Below are 15,880 nucleotides of genomic sequence, written 5' to 3' on the forward strand. Positions count from 1 at the left end.
AGGGCTCCAAAAAAAAGAAGCTATGGTTCCTTGCGGTCCAAACCTGGTGCCGCCTTTCTTGTCACCTTCGCGAAAACAAGGGCTCAACCCACATTCTCGAAGAGTCACTTTCACATTTTTTTTATAATTCTTCCTCCAGCTAATGCTAGTGCAACTTTTGAAGTAAAGACTCGGCTCTGACCACCCCTTGAATCTATCGACATTCCTTTCCTCGACCGGGGGAAGGGTTTCTGGTAGAATGAGTCTTTTTAGGCTGAGAATAGCATTCTCTAGACACATAAGATCAAACGTAAAAATCTTGTATTCGTCATCTTCTGTTTCTCTAACTAGAAAGAAATATCTTAAGACAGAACCAGTCTTGAAGTGAATAAATTAGAAAGAATTAAGAAATCGACCAGAGGAGAAAAAGTAGTCTCCGAGAAGAAGTTATCAACGTCGACATCAGTATGCAATAAAATTATCAATTATATCTCCCCAACATCCTGGCATCATTATACATGCTCTTAGCATATGTTCTAATCAGTGACATGTTATTATTTATTGTTGTTATTGACATTCTTATATTAATGATATGTTTATTTGTGAAATTATTTTTGCACCCATGTCATGCATAGGTAATAACTTTGAAATTGTTATGAATTTATAATCAATATAAAATGTTAGAATTATTAACTAATAAACTGTCAAAATGTATTTCTGCTTCTTAACCTTTCTAGTTCTACAAGCTTGTGACTTGTCTCCATCACAAAATATCTATGTGTCATATTTTGTATCGACTTATAAACAATTGAATTCACAAGACATGCATACATTTTTTTTATCAGCTCCCGAGGTATGTTATCTCCTTTCAATAAGAATTAGCATTCATTTATATCATTCAATATATCGCAATCAAGTATAAAAACTAATAAATTATTTTTACGACAAAGGGCCAAGGAGCACAATGCAAATTGGAATGTTATAATATATGAGGGTTTTCTATATCTTCACACATCTCACACGATTGTTCGAGATTGAAGGTTGTGGATGAAATGACTGGTAAACCCATGCTGCACAAAGAGATGGTTAGACAAAGAGGAAACATTAGGATATCCGAAGGGACGACACAAACCAGGAAGCTTAAAGGTGAAGGAAAATAAAAAGACAAGTGTTTATGTAATCTAATAAGCAATATTTTACCAACTCCCATGAAAATAAACATTCAATGTTCATATATATTAGAACTCCCCGATCAAGTTGGTCGTGGAAATTACTCCTAAACACCTCGCCACAAACAACGGGAGGTTTGTAAAATTTTACTGAACTTAGGTTATCACCCAAAAAAAAAAGCCAGAAAAACAATTTCCTGAATCCCAAAATGGTTTAGAGTCAGTAAAATGACAACAAATGTCAAATGGTATAGAGCAACTCGCCGTGCTAATGACACAGGCAACTACATTAACTGCTGCTTCTCACAATGTACTTCACTTGATATTCTATAAGAGTTCCATCAACTGATAGGCAACATCTGCAACAAAGAACCTCAATGTGTAAGAGTCGAAAACCAGATATCTAAAAGAAAGGGCATAGAGAAATTTAAACGAATGAGCCAAGTATTCAGAATATATATGTATATATATATATATATATATATATATATATATATATATATATATATATATCATTGGGTATTCTTTCATGAAACCTTTCGTCTCCGCTGAGACCAGACGACATATTTTGATGATAATTTTAGCAGGAAGTAAATGTTGAGGAGCATAAGTGGTCATACAAGATTTAATCGAACTAGAGACAAACATACTACATAAAAGTATGGGAAGAGGAAATTGATAGACCATGCATTCAATATGGTATAGTTATAATTTTAGAGACACATATGACTGAGATAAGTATAGAAAATTCAAGCTGGAGGATAGAGAAGCTAAAATTAACTTTTAAACATGGATTCAGTGATTGGCAATCACTCTAGTTCCAAAAAAAATTTGGTAGCTGAGATAAAAGATAGATGTAGCTGGTGTGAATTACTTTAACAATAAGGCTTGCTTATACAGATGACCACAACTAAATCGAACTGAAACAAAGACAAAAAAATAAATAGTTAATCCTAACAAATGACTATAATATACCCATGAAACTTCCTCACATCAGGAATCCTATAAAGCTATCCCATCATTAAAGCCAGTTTTTTTTCTGTTTGCCTCGTTACAGTTTTTCTGTTTGCCTAAGTTACAGAGCAGCGGATATTTGCTAGAAATACATCAAGTAAACAAGTTTAAAATAGATGGAAGCACAATCAGATGCAAGCATTAAAACTCTTTACCTTTGAGCACGGATGGTGATGTATGGAATTCCTCCCAAACATTGTGGCAGGAGGCAAGATTCATATTTAAAAACTTGGCAGCAAGATATGCAGCACCAGCAGCAATCTGGTGTGGTTTAAACTGAAGCCACAGTGAGCTTCGAAGCCTGCAAAAAACAAAATACCACGTCAAAACAAATCCCCAGCGAATAAAAGAATTAAAAAGAACAATCATTCCCGTATCTAGATAAGAGGACTAATGAATAAAACAAACCATCTGGAGCAATGATAACAATTGAACTGAAATTGTCGCCCTAGCTGATGAACATATTCACAATCAACAAAGTAGAAGTGCGAGAAGACATTAAAAACAAATTCCATTTCTAAAAAGCCAATAGTGAACCAAAGCAGCATTCCCTTACCAACTAAAAAATCAGCAACAGAGTCGGAAAAATCCAAGATTCTTCTGCAGACAGTTGATTGAGTATCTTAAATTAGAAAACATGTCACACCATCTACAGAACTATCAACTCCTGTTCCACCTCTGCAGCTTTGTTATACTGACACATAATGATTTGGCATACAAGAAGCAGCACCATATGCTGCAGGAAGCTAAAACTCCCTTGCCATGACCAAAATCTCCACAAATTTTAATGGAGGAAGGAACGAACAATGCGACCTTAAATGGCCTTTGTGTATTGAAAAAATTGTTCAAACAGAATTACCACACCCCTTTGAGACATAAAATACATATTCGCTGAATTAATTATATGATCAAGAATAGGCTGGCAAACATGCAGATGGTACTATAAATATGTCAAGTTTTATTTAAACGTCGGGTAGGGATACGTCAATTGAATTGAAATTCCTTCATTGATCAGGAAGAAATGAATGGATCATGCAATAGCATTTATCTATATATTTTAGGTGGGAAAATATAATTAGTCAGTTGAGTTTTGATTTTGAAATATTTCTGAAATAGAAAACAACCAAGGACATGATAACTTGTATAATGAAAGGGAAAAAAATATTTCTACGCTTCCTGAGAAAAGAAGGATGAGAGCTATCTCGACAAGAATGTAGTATGCACATCTCAATAGTCCAATGGAAGCATGTATAGTTAAAATATTGAAGTTCCTTGGATGCCCAAATCAATAGAATTGCAAGAAACAAACATCAAATTATGGGTCCAAAAATCATGAATCCAATACTGAGTTCATATGATAACTATTACCAAGAAAATCTTATTTATAGATTCGTTAAAAATAAATAATAATCAGCGATAGAAGTACCTAACATACTTGGGAGAATTTTCATACACATCCATATCTATTGGGACAAGAAAAAACCAACGCTACCAAAATATGTAACAGCATATGCTGGATATAGACCAAGTCTAATCTAAAACAAATAAATGACACAAAAAACCTTGCACAATAAAAAAAAAAATTAGCATAGAAATTTTCCCGATATTAGACAATACCTCAAATGCTACTTTTTTCAACTAATCTATGAAAACAAATCTATCACAGCGTGAAACCACAAGTAACAAGCCATGATTATCATAGATTCTTTAACTTCAAAAAAAATCCTCGTGAGAAAGAAGGCTTGATCAAGACACAATCAAATTCGTCATTCAGTCCATAACCCTTAATCTGTGCACTACATCATAACAATTGGTCAGCTTCTCGAATGCCTGAACAACCTATTTCTGAGCATAGTTAATAATTCCTTTGTGGACCATACAGCAAGCAAATTTCATGGTAGCTTCACTCATCTCACAATCTTTACGGAGTAACCACCAACAAAGTTGGTGCATCCAGAAATCGGAATCCTTTCCAGTTAAAATTTCTAGCTAGGCCATAACCATGTGGCAATGGTAGATAACCAAATAAAGTTTATGTTCTATGACAAGGTTAAAAAGTAAGCAAATACACATTTTCCTCAACGGACCAAACTGAAGGGAGTCATGCAATAAAACAGCACTAGTCATATAGAAAACTACATATGATACTAATCCATACAATGTGTTACCAATACCTAAAAACAAAATCCTACCAGTCTACCACTATACAGAAATATATTCGGAAGATTCTATAAAACTACTCCTTTCACTGGCAAAGCGAGGGTAAAAATACTACAAGATAAAAAAATATTTACCTTTATTACTGTCAAAAATATTTTGTTATTCATTTTAACCGTATTTTACTTATCCATTTTTTACATATTCTCTTTTATCTGGGAGGGGGTAGCACAGGCAACATCCCAACCAAACATGATTTCTTGCTATAACTTTCAAGTATCTATCTGAATCATACGCAATTGTGATGATAGAAACCAAAAGAAAGAGATGAAATTTACAAAACCAAACCCAATGACAACAGAAAATAAAAATCATTGCCTTGAACTTCGAGAAGATGCTTGCTGTCCACAACAAAAGCTGTGAAAAGTGCCTATTTCCCCCACCTTAATATTTTACCACTTACATATGATAAAACTTGAAATTCGACAATCCTGGATTTTTATTCTTTGACACGGTAGATAAACTGCGAAAAAAAATAACGATTAATTGGTATACTGCCTGCCATACTGGGTTTCTGGGTATAGGGGCATTTCGCGTGGACAAAAGCTTCTCCCCAGTGCATAAATCGGAAGAACTTTCTATTGGAATCCAAGATAGATAAGGTTTAAGCTTTACCAAATTTTTGCACAAACTACGAGCTTATGATAAAAAAATCCAATTTCATTATAAAACTTTGGAAAATGAAATATGAGGCCAGTAGAAGGTTTAATTAATAACAAGATTCTTCAAAAGGACTTAAAAACCAGGCCTTCTTTGTGCAGGAGGTTTGAATGTGGAGGAGCAGTGTTAATTTAATCTCAGAATTTTTCAAAATCATTTCTAGAATGCAAGGAAGAAAATTTTGGTTCAGTAACCATGGATAGCCCATGGAACTATAAGCAACAACGGGAAATTATGCACAAATTTCTTCAGAAATTCATCAACCTGTTCGTAGGTATCCTACATGGTTTCCAGTGAAAATAGGCAAAGGCATATACCGTACAACTAATTCCATAAGACAAATATCAGAATGTCAAATGGCCAATTAGTTGACTCATCCATGAACTGTCTTCTATAGCTGATGCGCATGTATCATAAGTGTGTCATCAAGGAAAAAGCAGTCACTATCCCTAGTTCAACTTCAGATGGAAAAAAACATTTCATGAACAGCACATGAACCTCCAGCTACTAATATCATAAGGTCAGCATGCTAATCCTTTACAGACCCTGCAATTATATGGCAATCCAAAACATCAATATCACACCCTAAAAATTTACAAAGTTAAGAGAAGAAATACAGCACCATTTTAACAGGCAACTCGATAAATAAAAAATAACACTAATTCAGAGTTATCCCGCCTCAAATGACTGGACCAATGGGTTCCTTTTACAAAATCGAGGTTTCCGAATCTCGAGTACATATGGCAGTTTCAACAGCAAGGTAGCTAAATCCTATAAGTTTCAAGCTGAAGAGCCATGATTTAACACAAATATTATTCAAATGATAATCAATGAATCAGCACCAATATGGAAAAACAATGGATGTGGTACACTTACCCTTCACCGACCAAACAAAACGCCAGATTCACCAGCATTGATTGTGAAAAGCCCAACTTTTGAAGTGTGGAGGTAAGGGATTCATAGGGATGCTGCACATTTAGTTCAAAATTTAAGGTTGTCAATATCAAATGCTCGGCCTCGGTTATCCTTTCACGATACTGCTCGAACCAATCCTACAGACAGCAAAGGATTTACATATCAACAATGTGACTCATAATCTGAGTTTATGAAATAATAAACATCAAATTAAAATTAAAAAAATAAAAATTAACAAAATTCTCAAAGGTCAGCATGGCAAATGTATATGGGCATGAAGTCTGCACAAGGAAAGTACAACCTCTGTTTGACAAACAAAACCTGCAAAGTCATACTGATTATTATTAAGTTTGACTTCAGTAAAACTTCTGTGCTAACAAATTGTCATTTCATCAAAAAATATCTTACTGTAACAGATTTGTTTATCATTTCCTGCTCGATCACTTAAGAGCTCCTCAGAACATGAACATGAACATAACGAGCAATTTACCCCAAAATCTACATAATATTTTAGCAATTGCTTCAATGAATGATAGCTCTACTTTTCTACAAGTGAATTCTGAAAGGCCAGGTAATTGAACACTTCATAGATTATTCTCACATTATAATGTATAGGACTAGATTTTAATACACATGGAAAAGAATAGTGTAACCTAAGCTGCCTATGCAAGCTTCACAAGATCTTATTTTAGAACGAATTCCTTGAAAATGGGTTCACAAGAACTGACTCGAGCGATTGAATGTGGGGCCAATATTTTGAAAATTAGGTCATATTGAATTCAATCTCAGACCCTAGCGCATTAGCATGTTTGGCAGGAGCCGCAGGACAATATTTCCAGTTTCTAGAACCATCAACATTAGGGTAACGACTATAAAAACAATGAGCATTTTAAGTGATTTTATAAAGTGAAAATGGCATTGCCAGGTTGCCTCAAAAAGGTTGATTAGCAGACACTTAAAGCAAAAATGAGGGAGACAGGAAAGGTTACTCACAATTGGGAGCATATATGAAAGAAGAGTGAAATCCTGATTGTGGAAGATTTCGCATGATGCTCTTAGCACGTCGTTGAGAGAGCGAGGCGTTTCCTCAGACTTCGAGGCAAGGAAGAGCACAGATGTAGCAATCAACTGCAACATTTACATATTCGTGAATTAGATTTAGCAACGACATGCCAACAATTTCAACAAATGCTAGAAAATAAGAATAGTCTCTTTGAATCATGCAAGATCTTATCATCGGATCAGTTTAACGGTTTGAACATGGTCCATTCGATTTCAAAAGAAACATGGTAGATTCAAATAGAAAAGAGAGGAAACTCACGAATCTATCATGAGAGGCATGAGAGCGGCGAACAAAAAACCGATGACACAGAATCATAGCAGTTCCAATCGTGGTTTGTGGGCTGCAAAAACACAAAATTATCAGTTCTTAAAACCAATGTTTTCATAATCGGACCGATGATCAAACCGGTCTACCTTAAAAAAACGGCACAACTGGTACCGGTTTAACCGGATGGTTGGAGCAGGTTATATTATAAAAATATAATATAATATAATATAATGAATAATATATTTTAAATTTTAAAATTCCTAAAAGATATATATAATAAGACAAAAAATATATATTTACCAAAGTTTAAAAACTAAACCATATACGTATATTCAAAATACCAATTATACTTATATATTTTTTTAAAACAAAAAAATAGATTAAATAAAAAATAGTCCTACTAAAATAATATTTTTAACGAAGTCCAAATTCCAAATAATCATGTGTACACATAATCAAATATTAAATTTAAGGTTTTAAAATAAGAAAATTATTTTCCAAAACAATCGAAAATCGGTAGAACCGGTTTGACTGCTAGAAATGGTTTTGAGTGCTTCCCGGACCGGACCTGCGACCGGTTCTCGGTCGAGCCAGCCAATCCGATCCGATTTTGAGAACACTCCTTAAACAATGATTGTCAAACCAGAATATTCAATCAGTGATAAGATAAATCTTATAGTTGCACACTGAAGAATCTTTTAGCAGACAACATGAAATTATCAAGCAAGCTGAGAGACTTACAGATCAAGCCGAGCTCCAAGATTCTGAAGGAAATCACAATATGAGTATCGCAGATGTGCCTCCTGTACAACATCAATACCATCTTTTCTTGAGGGAGAGCACCTCTCTATCTCATCTTTTGACATAAGAACGAGTTCTTCATCCTCAAGCTTCGATCGATCTCGTTTAGATGTAGAAGAAGTATAAACACTGACACCATCATGTCTATTAGCAGCAATGACAGTTGAACTGTCATCAAATACTGGACGGGTATTGCGGTCAGCAAAAGGGTACTCAAACGGTGCATATTCACACTGATTCGTATTATTTACAATATGATTTTCATATTGATTTTGTTCCTGATAAGGTCTACCAGTGCTTTTACAAGGGAAATTTGAGATCTTTCTTCTTTTTGAAGAAGGTGCAGCATCAGGCCAAGCACAGCTATAATTAGGTCCATCCAGCCTAATATTGAGAGAGTAATCATGGGAATAATTATAATTCTTCGTATAAAAATTGGCATTGTATGCATGACTATCGTTGTTATGGTCGTAGTTACAAGCACCAGCAATTTCCCTAGTGTTCATGGTGCGGTTTACACCAATAGATGGCGTATAATAATTGTGAAAATGGCCGCCTTGCTGCCTGACAGATTGAACAAGAGACATTATTCCTGTTGAATTCACAAAAGAATACTTAGTGATTTACAAACATAAAAGGAAGCTGCAAAACATCATAATTTTATATCAACTAAAAATTGATGTTCTCAGACAATATTATCATGAGCTAGGGCCTAGGCACCCTAAAAAACCATTTAGCAACTACCAAAAAACCAAAAGATGTATTTGAATTTCCAAGATAACTGCACAAATTAAAGTTCAGCGCCTAACTAAATCCTTCCTTTTACGTCATAACTCACCTTCAATCCTCCATTATTATGCCAGTGGTAGAATGTTCATTATGGCTTGGACGAGAGGAGCCGTCAACTCCACTGGCGACCGTGCATTTATAAAGATAAATCCAAATAGTGAAATTCAGTAGTTCTCGGAAAGGATATAATGGTACTACTGTCATATCACCAACAATAATTTCAAAACACAAGGAATCATGATTTCAATCCAACAGATCAAAAGAAAAAACTAAATCGGATCTCACTAGCTCCTTGTCTAAAAGCAAGGGTTTTTACAGGTCCATCAACATATCTGACAGTTTTTAATAAATTACTTAACGGATAATTTTAAAAACATCCGGCAGAAGGCATACGAAAGTCAGAAAACAAGCAAGCTATACAAATCAATACATAACGTTTCGTGATCATAAAGAAAACCTTCCGTGAATCGCGTAAACACATATATACAAGGGCAAGAATAATTTATTCCATGTAAAATCAGGGGGAGAAGAGGATCTATTCACCTGAAGATCTAAGAACTCCGATCTCGCTGGAAAAGAACGCTCCTGGTAGAAAATTAAGGGAATTTTTTGACTTAGCTAGGGTTCGTATGAGAAGTTAATCAAAAGGACAAAAGAGGGAATCCAGATTGTGTTCGGATGGAAGGGACCGATGACGAGTATTTGCAACTGAACCACTTTATTTTGGAAGAATTTGAATTTACCCATGGAAGGGTATTCCATTATTCAAATGTCTTAGCTGAATTTTGGAAATTAATTAAAACTTAAAATTGTGCTATAAAAACTTTCGATTTCGATATTTTTGAGCTCGAGTAACTCGATATTTTCACAAGTCGAGATCGATCTTGAAACTTTATATTCAATCGAACTCGAATTTGAATCGATTTCCTTGCACCCCTAATTTCACCTCATCAGAGTCCAAACTGAGAAACAAAGTTTGAAACTTGTTCTTCTTGATCAAAATCTCGCGATTTATTGAATAAAATCTTGCGATATAATGATAATAAATACTGATGATGTAATGATTGATATATGGATATACATTTAGTATTATATTATTGAAATATGAAATCGGTAATATTTATTCCCTCAATTTCGAGTGGCCACAACATGAAAGGAATAAAAGCTTCCCGTTAATTCGAACTCCACAAGAAACAAGAATCTTAATCAAAGTTTCAGACGAAAGAAGCATACGCGTCAAATCCATAGGACAGCCTATTTGGGCAAAGGATTTGAAATCCAAATAATCGGAGAATCTTTTTCAAATCTTATCTTTTTTTAAAATTTATTCTGAAAAGATAGATCGAGAGACAAAAGATTGACGATGAATCAAACTAATAAACATTTCTTCCATATTGGAGTTTAAATGACTTGGTATATTCCCTACTGAAAGATTCAATTTTGCATATAATTATTCGAATTCATTATTTGATTAAATTTATGTATTAAAATTTGAATTTATTATTTCGTATAACAAAATAATTATTTGATAAATAGACAATTTTTTAATAAAATAAATAAATAATAGAAAGTAAAAAAAAAAACACGAGCATTTGATTATTTAATTAGCCAATATTCATAGCGTAGCCTGACTGACAATAAAAAGAGAAGCTTTTTTTCATAACACATTAGCTGAAATAAGAAGAATCACAGTCGATTCAACTAGAGCTATTCTTTTTGTTGCGTTTTCGGGTTTTTAAGGTTTCTGTGTAATGTGAAGCAGGCACTCACCTTCTCGGTTGTTCTGGGCTGTGGTTTATTTTCCTGGTCTTTCATTGGTCTTTACATTTTGTGCTTTGATACACTGGCACGAACATGAATTAAGTCAAGGATTGATGAATTTTGGTGTGTTGGAGCAGCTTAAATTTTTGGAATGGACCTCGACAAATTTTATTTTGAAGTTCCTTCTTGGTCTTCCTTGGACAGTGGACTCCAACACAAACACACACACACACACTCTCTCTCTCTTTTGTGAGTGTGATTTTAGGTGCAACTATACTTCTATAGCCAGGCCTATTTGTTCATGCTTGAAATTAATTACAGTAAATGTTAAGTGTGTAACATCTAATTTGAAGAATCCAAATTAATCTATCTCAAGAGCTTATTTGTGACCTTTTAATTTTGCGCTACTTCCTGCAGCCAGGTGCCTAATTGTTCATGCCTGAAATAATGGATTCCATATTTTTGGAGTCAGGTTGAATCTTCCAAATAACGGGACAAATTGATTCATGGTTCGCCGGAACGGAACGGGAACGGTGACAACCGTTCCAAAGTTCCAGGGCAAATCGGTGATTGTTTTGTAGCGCTGTTCTTCGACGTTTTATCGACGATTTAACGGGAAAGCGGAACGGAGCGGGCGGAACGGAACAGTTTTGGTGTTTAAAAAATATGGTTATGAGATATTCATGGTTCATTACGGTGTATGGTAATAGAATGTTTATGTTATTGGTATTATATTTCATTGTTGTTGATGATTATGAAAATGAATGTGTAAAATAGAAAGTTGATCTTGAGCCAAATAGGAAATGGAAGTGCATAAACGGTATGAAAAATGTGGCAGTAGTTGTGGCTTATAGGTGTATATTGATCCAATTGTTGTGAGGCCACCTCCATTAGAAAGATAAGATAAAGCTATAACTTTCATGTTTTGAGTTTTGTTCAAATCATTAGGGATTCGGATACTATAATCGTCGTGACGAAACACTATTACAAAATCAGTCATCCCATTCTAATGATCTTTCGTCATCTCAATCTATATCTCTATGGACAATCACATCAATATCCAAATGTTCGAAATTAATTTAATCTACGACATAGTGATGAAGAATATAACAATGATCTCGCTCCTCCGCGTCACTCTTCATGATATTGGCTTTGATATGTTATAATTTTTAGTGTGTATTTCTTATTGTAAATAGTTTTGTATTGAAAGATTAATTTGTAATAACTTCATATATTTTATTTTTTAGTATGATGTAATTTATATTTTAATTTTTTTTTACCAATTTTTTGAATTTATTAATTTTTTTATACAACCGTTCCGCAACATAACATTGGAACTAGAACGGTAGCTGCCGTTCCAAGCACCGCAACCGTTCCGGTGAACCATGAATTGATTCATTGCATTTATCATTATAACTTTTTTTAAAAAAAAAATTGGTCTTTACCTCTTTAAATTATATGATGTACATTTGAGGGTATATTTTGCATGGCCAGAACGGTTGGTTATCATTTACCCTTCTGCGTAATCTTGTGCAGTGTAATGCTTTCTGAGTTGATATTTGAATTGTAACGATCTCTTATTTTTATTAGTAATCTCTTTGGCTGTTTCTGCTATTGAATATCCAATTTTGTGTCACTTGTTGGCAATTGCTATTAATAGTACGCATGCTTGTGAACTTTAGATTTGTTCTAAATGGATGTTGTAACATCAAATGGAGAACATGGATACATAGCCGTCAAGCTCTGTCCCCTAGCCAAAACACACGTCAGATGCTAGTGGACCGATTGACCAATAATATCTCAACTCCAACCAGTTTCACTCGCAAAGTATGGTTGTCTCAATGAGATTGTGGCTGTAAAATATGCGAAACAAATTGAAAAATTTGCATTGGAAGTGCAAGTAAACTTGATGAACAAGAACCTGAAGGTGATGGGACTTCTGTTGTGAAGTTGTACGTCAGAGAATGCAGTAACCTGTGTTTGGAAGTTCTTAAGGGAGGTTCCTGTATCACGATGATTGAGGAACAGGACACAGTGGATTCCAAGGTTGATTATGCTTTTCATGAAACCTTTTTTGATATTTCTAAAGGTAAGCGGGGCATTTATTGAAGAAGACGAGGCACACGCACTTTTGAGTCCCTTAAAAGAGCCCAACAATTTTTATACCAGAATACGTTGCAGCAATCGAAGCTTTGGTCTTGGTGCAGCCCATGTTGCTGGGCCCATCTTAGCTTCGATAAAGAATCAATTGAAGGAAGTCGATCTCTCAGACTTTGTTGCTGGAAGAGCAGAGGCAGAAGCACTTGATGTTATGCAAATCTTCTCCGAAGCTCTTGAAGGTTCTCAGTTGACGTATCTTAATCTCTAAGACAATGCCTTAGGTGAGAAGGGAGTCCGGGCATTCAGTTTGCTCCTGCAGTCTCAAACTTTCTTGGAGGAACTATATCTGATAAATGATGGGATTTCAGAGGAAGCAGCACGAGCTGTTTGTGAATTGCTTCCTTCCACAGAGAAGCTCAGGGTTCTTCATTTCCACAACAATATGACAGGAGATGAAGGGTCTATTGCAATTTCTGAGATTCTAAAGCGTTGTCCTTTATTAGAGGATTTCCGATGCTCATCCACTCATGTTGGCTCTGAAGGTGGGGTTGTGTTGACCGAAGCACTTGCAAAATGTAATAATCTGAAGAAATTTGATATTCGGGACAACATGTTTGACGTGGAGGTTAGTATCAAGCTGACTGAGGCTATTAAAAATAAGGAGAATCTCACTGAGATTTATTTGAGCTGCCTGAATCTTGAAGATGATGGAGCAAGCGGCTTAGCCAAGGCTCTTGAAGTGGCCGCTCCTTCCCTTGAGGTCTTGGAAATGGCTGGAAATGACATATCAGCCAAAGCCGCTCAAAGCTTAGCTGCTTGCATTGCTAGAAAGAAGGCTTTTGTGAAGTTGAACCTGTCAGAAAACGACCTCAAAGACAATGGTGCACTTCTGATAAGAAAAACATTTGGAGAAGAGTGTAACAAGTTAAAGGAAGTCGATTGAGCCAGAATTCTCTGAGAAGGGCTGGATCGAGAACACTGGCTCAGGATTTGGCTGATAAGCCAAGGTTCAAGTTACTTAATATCAATGGAAACTTCATTTCTGATGAAGGGAGTGATGAACTGAAGGACATGTTTAAAAAACATCCTGATAAACTCGGCCCCTTGGATGAGAATGATCCAAATGGAGAAGATTTTGATGACAGAGACGGAGACGGAGACACCGATGGAGATGGTCCAGATGATTTAGAAGCGAAACTCAAAAATCTTGACGTTAATCAAGAAAAGTGAACATCTCGACCACTTCTTCTGAAATGTGTTATGTTTTTGTTCTTTCAAATTCTTAAGTTGCTAGCTTTGTTGGATCTTGGTAAACTTTCTCATGACTCATAGCAACACTGAAGCTAATCCGGATTTTTTTTTCATTGCCTTTGCATTGGAATTTTTTTTTCAACTTGATCTTAGTTTGGAATTAGGATTGAGCATCTTCTTTATCAGATTAGACTATTAACAATCCTTTTGCGTTCAGACTTGTTGCTTCTTGGTACCATGTTGGAGAACATTTTTAGGATTTTTTTAATGATTTTCTTATCATTTTTATCAATTGATGATGTTCTCTATGATCTTATTCAATGTAGTGGGAACTTTTACTCTTTTCTTGTAATTTGTTATCAAATGAGTAAGATAATCTGTTAATGTGCCTATGAAGGATTGATAATATCAATGATAACTCGGATTGAGCTTCAAATCAGTTGATAGACTCAAATGTTTGAAAATTTAAATTTTAATTAAATTTAGTAAAATTCAATCATAAATAACTGAAATTAATCAGACACCTAATTATCTTGTAACAATTATAATTTATACTCAAGAAGTTGGTGCCCAGTTTCTAAATCAAACTTTTCGTCTCGACGGAAAACAGCATTGCCAGGAACACCGAGAACTGAGGAAATGGCCACGGATGGACACACTTCTGCAGAAAGGGAAGCTAATATTTTGTTGAGGCAAGAACGAGGCGAACTAAGGATAACACCTCCATAATTTTCTTGGACTTCAACAGCATTCCAAGGAAGCTTTCTTGCAAACTTGATACATAAAATGTTCTTCAATTGGTTTCAATGTACAAATTTTGTTCCTTTTTTATGATATTAAAAGAATGGAAAACAGGGAGAAGGGATTATTCTTTTCTGAAATTTAATGTACCAAGAATGGGACATCATAAGAGTGTACACAAGCCAAGTTTAGTATATGTATGCTGTCAAGCTTGAACTGACTTTGCTTATTTTGCTCCAAATCTAATGCAAAATGTCCACGATTCTTAAGTAGTAGTTAACACCCTTTATTTTGCCTAAAAATTAAGACAATTTATGATTTTTTCGTGTTAACTTGGCTTTGAATTAGGACCCCCCGTAAAAATTAAATTAAATATTATTTACACTAGTTCATTATTAGTATATATTGTTTCCATTTATGATTTTCTCGTGTATTAAATATTAACGTATTATTTATATTTTTCCAGTATTTTAAATTTTTATTTTTGTTAGCAGTGATAGATTTTTTGGATTTGAGGGAGCATTTTCGAAAAAAAATGGTGAGACTTTAAGAAAACAAAATCTACTTTTATCCACTTTTTTTTTTTATAAAAAAAATAATGCTTTTATCCATTTCGCTTCTATTATAACATTGTAGAAGATAGAAAACATCTATCGTACATATAATTTATTTTTCTCGGGGAAGTCTCATTGTTTTTTCTTGCGACTTGCCAACTATGCAGACATAAAAAAAAAAATTGTTTTGAAGTCTTAATATTTTTGTTTCATTCGTATGTATGTACAATCTTTCTAACAAAATTATAAAAGATCGAGTATTTGTCGTTTTACCAAAAGTTATAGCTGATAGTAATAGTATAACTCAAATATTTAAAATCGCATAGCAAACCAAGCACTATAGTTCGATCGTTTTATCCAGCATGGACAATTATTGCACAGAAACAATCTTCATTCCATTAATTGCATTCCTTAAAATCAATACGAATCGAACTCATGACCAACAACAAATCACTTTGACAGAAACAAAGTATGGAATTTGGTTTCAAGATCAACGCATAAGTCAGTCATTAGAACTTGATGGGTTTATAGAAACAAACTGAATGAAGATGAGACTATGAAAAAACAAAGCTAAATTGGTTGCACAAGGCTTTAGACAA

General features: G+C 34.6%; 1 protein-coding gene and 1 pseudogene across 6 annotated transcripts; one reads left to right on the top strand and one right to left on the bottom strand.

Annotated features, from left to right (window-relative positions):
• Positions 1–1,196: 1,196 nt before the first annotated feature.
• On the bottom strand, positions 1,197–9,628 carry LOC140832914 (cyclin-T1-5-like). 6 transcript variants are annotated; one of them, XR_012118197.1, is made up of 9 exons: positions 9,418–9,608; positions 8,924–9,071; positions 8,026–8,677; positions 7,276–7,357; positions 6,948–7,082; positions 5,916–6,091; positions 2,719–5,585; positions 2,318–2,463; positions 1,197–1,507 (listed from the first exon to the last, which is right to left on the bottom strand). XR_012118197.1 is itself a non-coding variant. In XM_073197210.1 (8 exons), exons 3-8 carry the CDS (start codon positions 8,670–8,672, stop codon positions 1,476–1,478), a joined length of 1,218 nt encoding a protein of 405 aa, XP_073053311.1. In that variant the 5' UTR covers positions 8,673–8,677; positions 8,924–9,071; positions 9,418–9,608; the 3' UTR covers positions 1,197–1,475. The 6 variants fall into 6 exon arrangements, 4 of the variants coding, with proteins under 4 accessions (XP_073053311.1, XP_073053312.1, XP_073053313.1 ...); XR_012118196.1 differs by having other exon boundaries at positions 2,318–5,585; XM_073197210.1 differs by lacking the exon at positions 2,719–5,585.
• A 2,401-nt stretch (positions 9,629–12,029) lies between these two features.
• Positions 12,030–14,334, top strand: LOC140832915 (RAN GTPase-activating protein 2-like; annotated as a pseudogene).
• The last annotated feature ends 1,546 nt before the right edge of the window (positions 14,335–15,880 follow it).

This window comes from Primulina eburnea, chromosome 5, assembly GCF_022965805.1.
Source record: "Primulina eburnea isolate SZY01 chromosome 5, ASM2296580v1, whole genome shotgun sequence".
In the NCBI taxonomy this organism is placed as follows: domain Eukaryota; kingdom Viridiplantae; phylum Streptophyta; class Magnoliopsida; order Lamiales; family Gesneriaceae; genus Primulina; species Primulina eburnea.

Bases quoted from the DNA above. Each gene is read 5' to 3' on its own strand.
- LOC140832914 (XM_073197212.1), bottom strand. From the start codon at position 8,672: ATGTCTCTTGTTCAATCTGTCAGGCAGCAAGGCGGCCATTTTCACAAT. The intron at 7,358-8,025 runs GTAAGTCTCTCA...GTGTTTTTGCAG, and splicing joins CTTGGAGCTCGGCTTGATCT to CCCACAAACCACGATTGGAA. The intron at 2,464-5,915 runs GTAAGTGTACCA...TGTTTTTTGCAG, and splicing joins TTTTGTTTGGTCGGTGAAGG to GCTTCGAAGCTCACTGTGGC.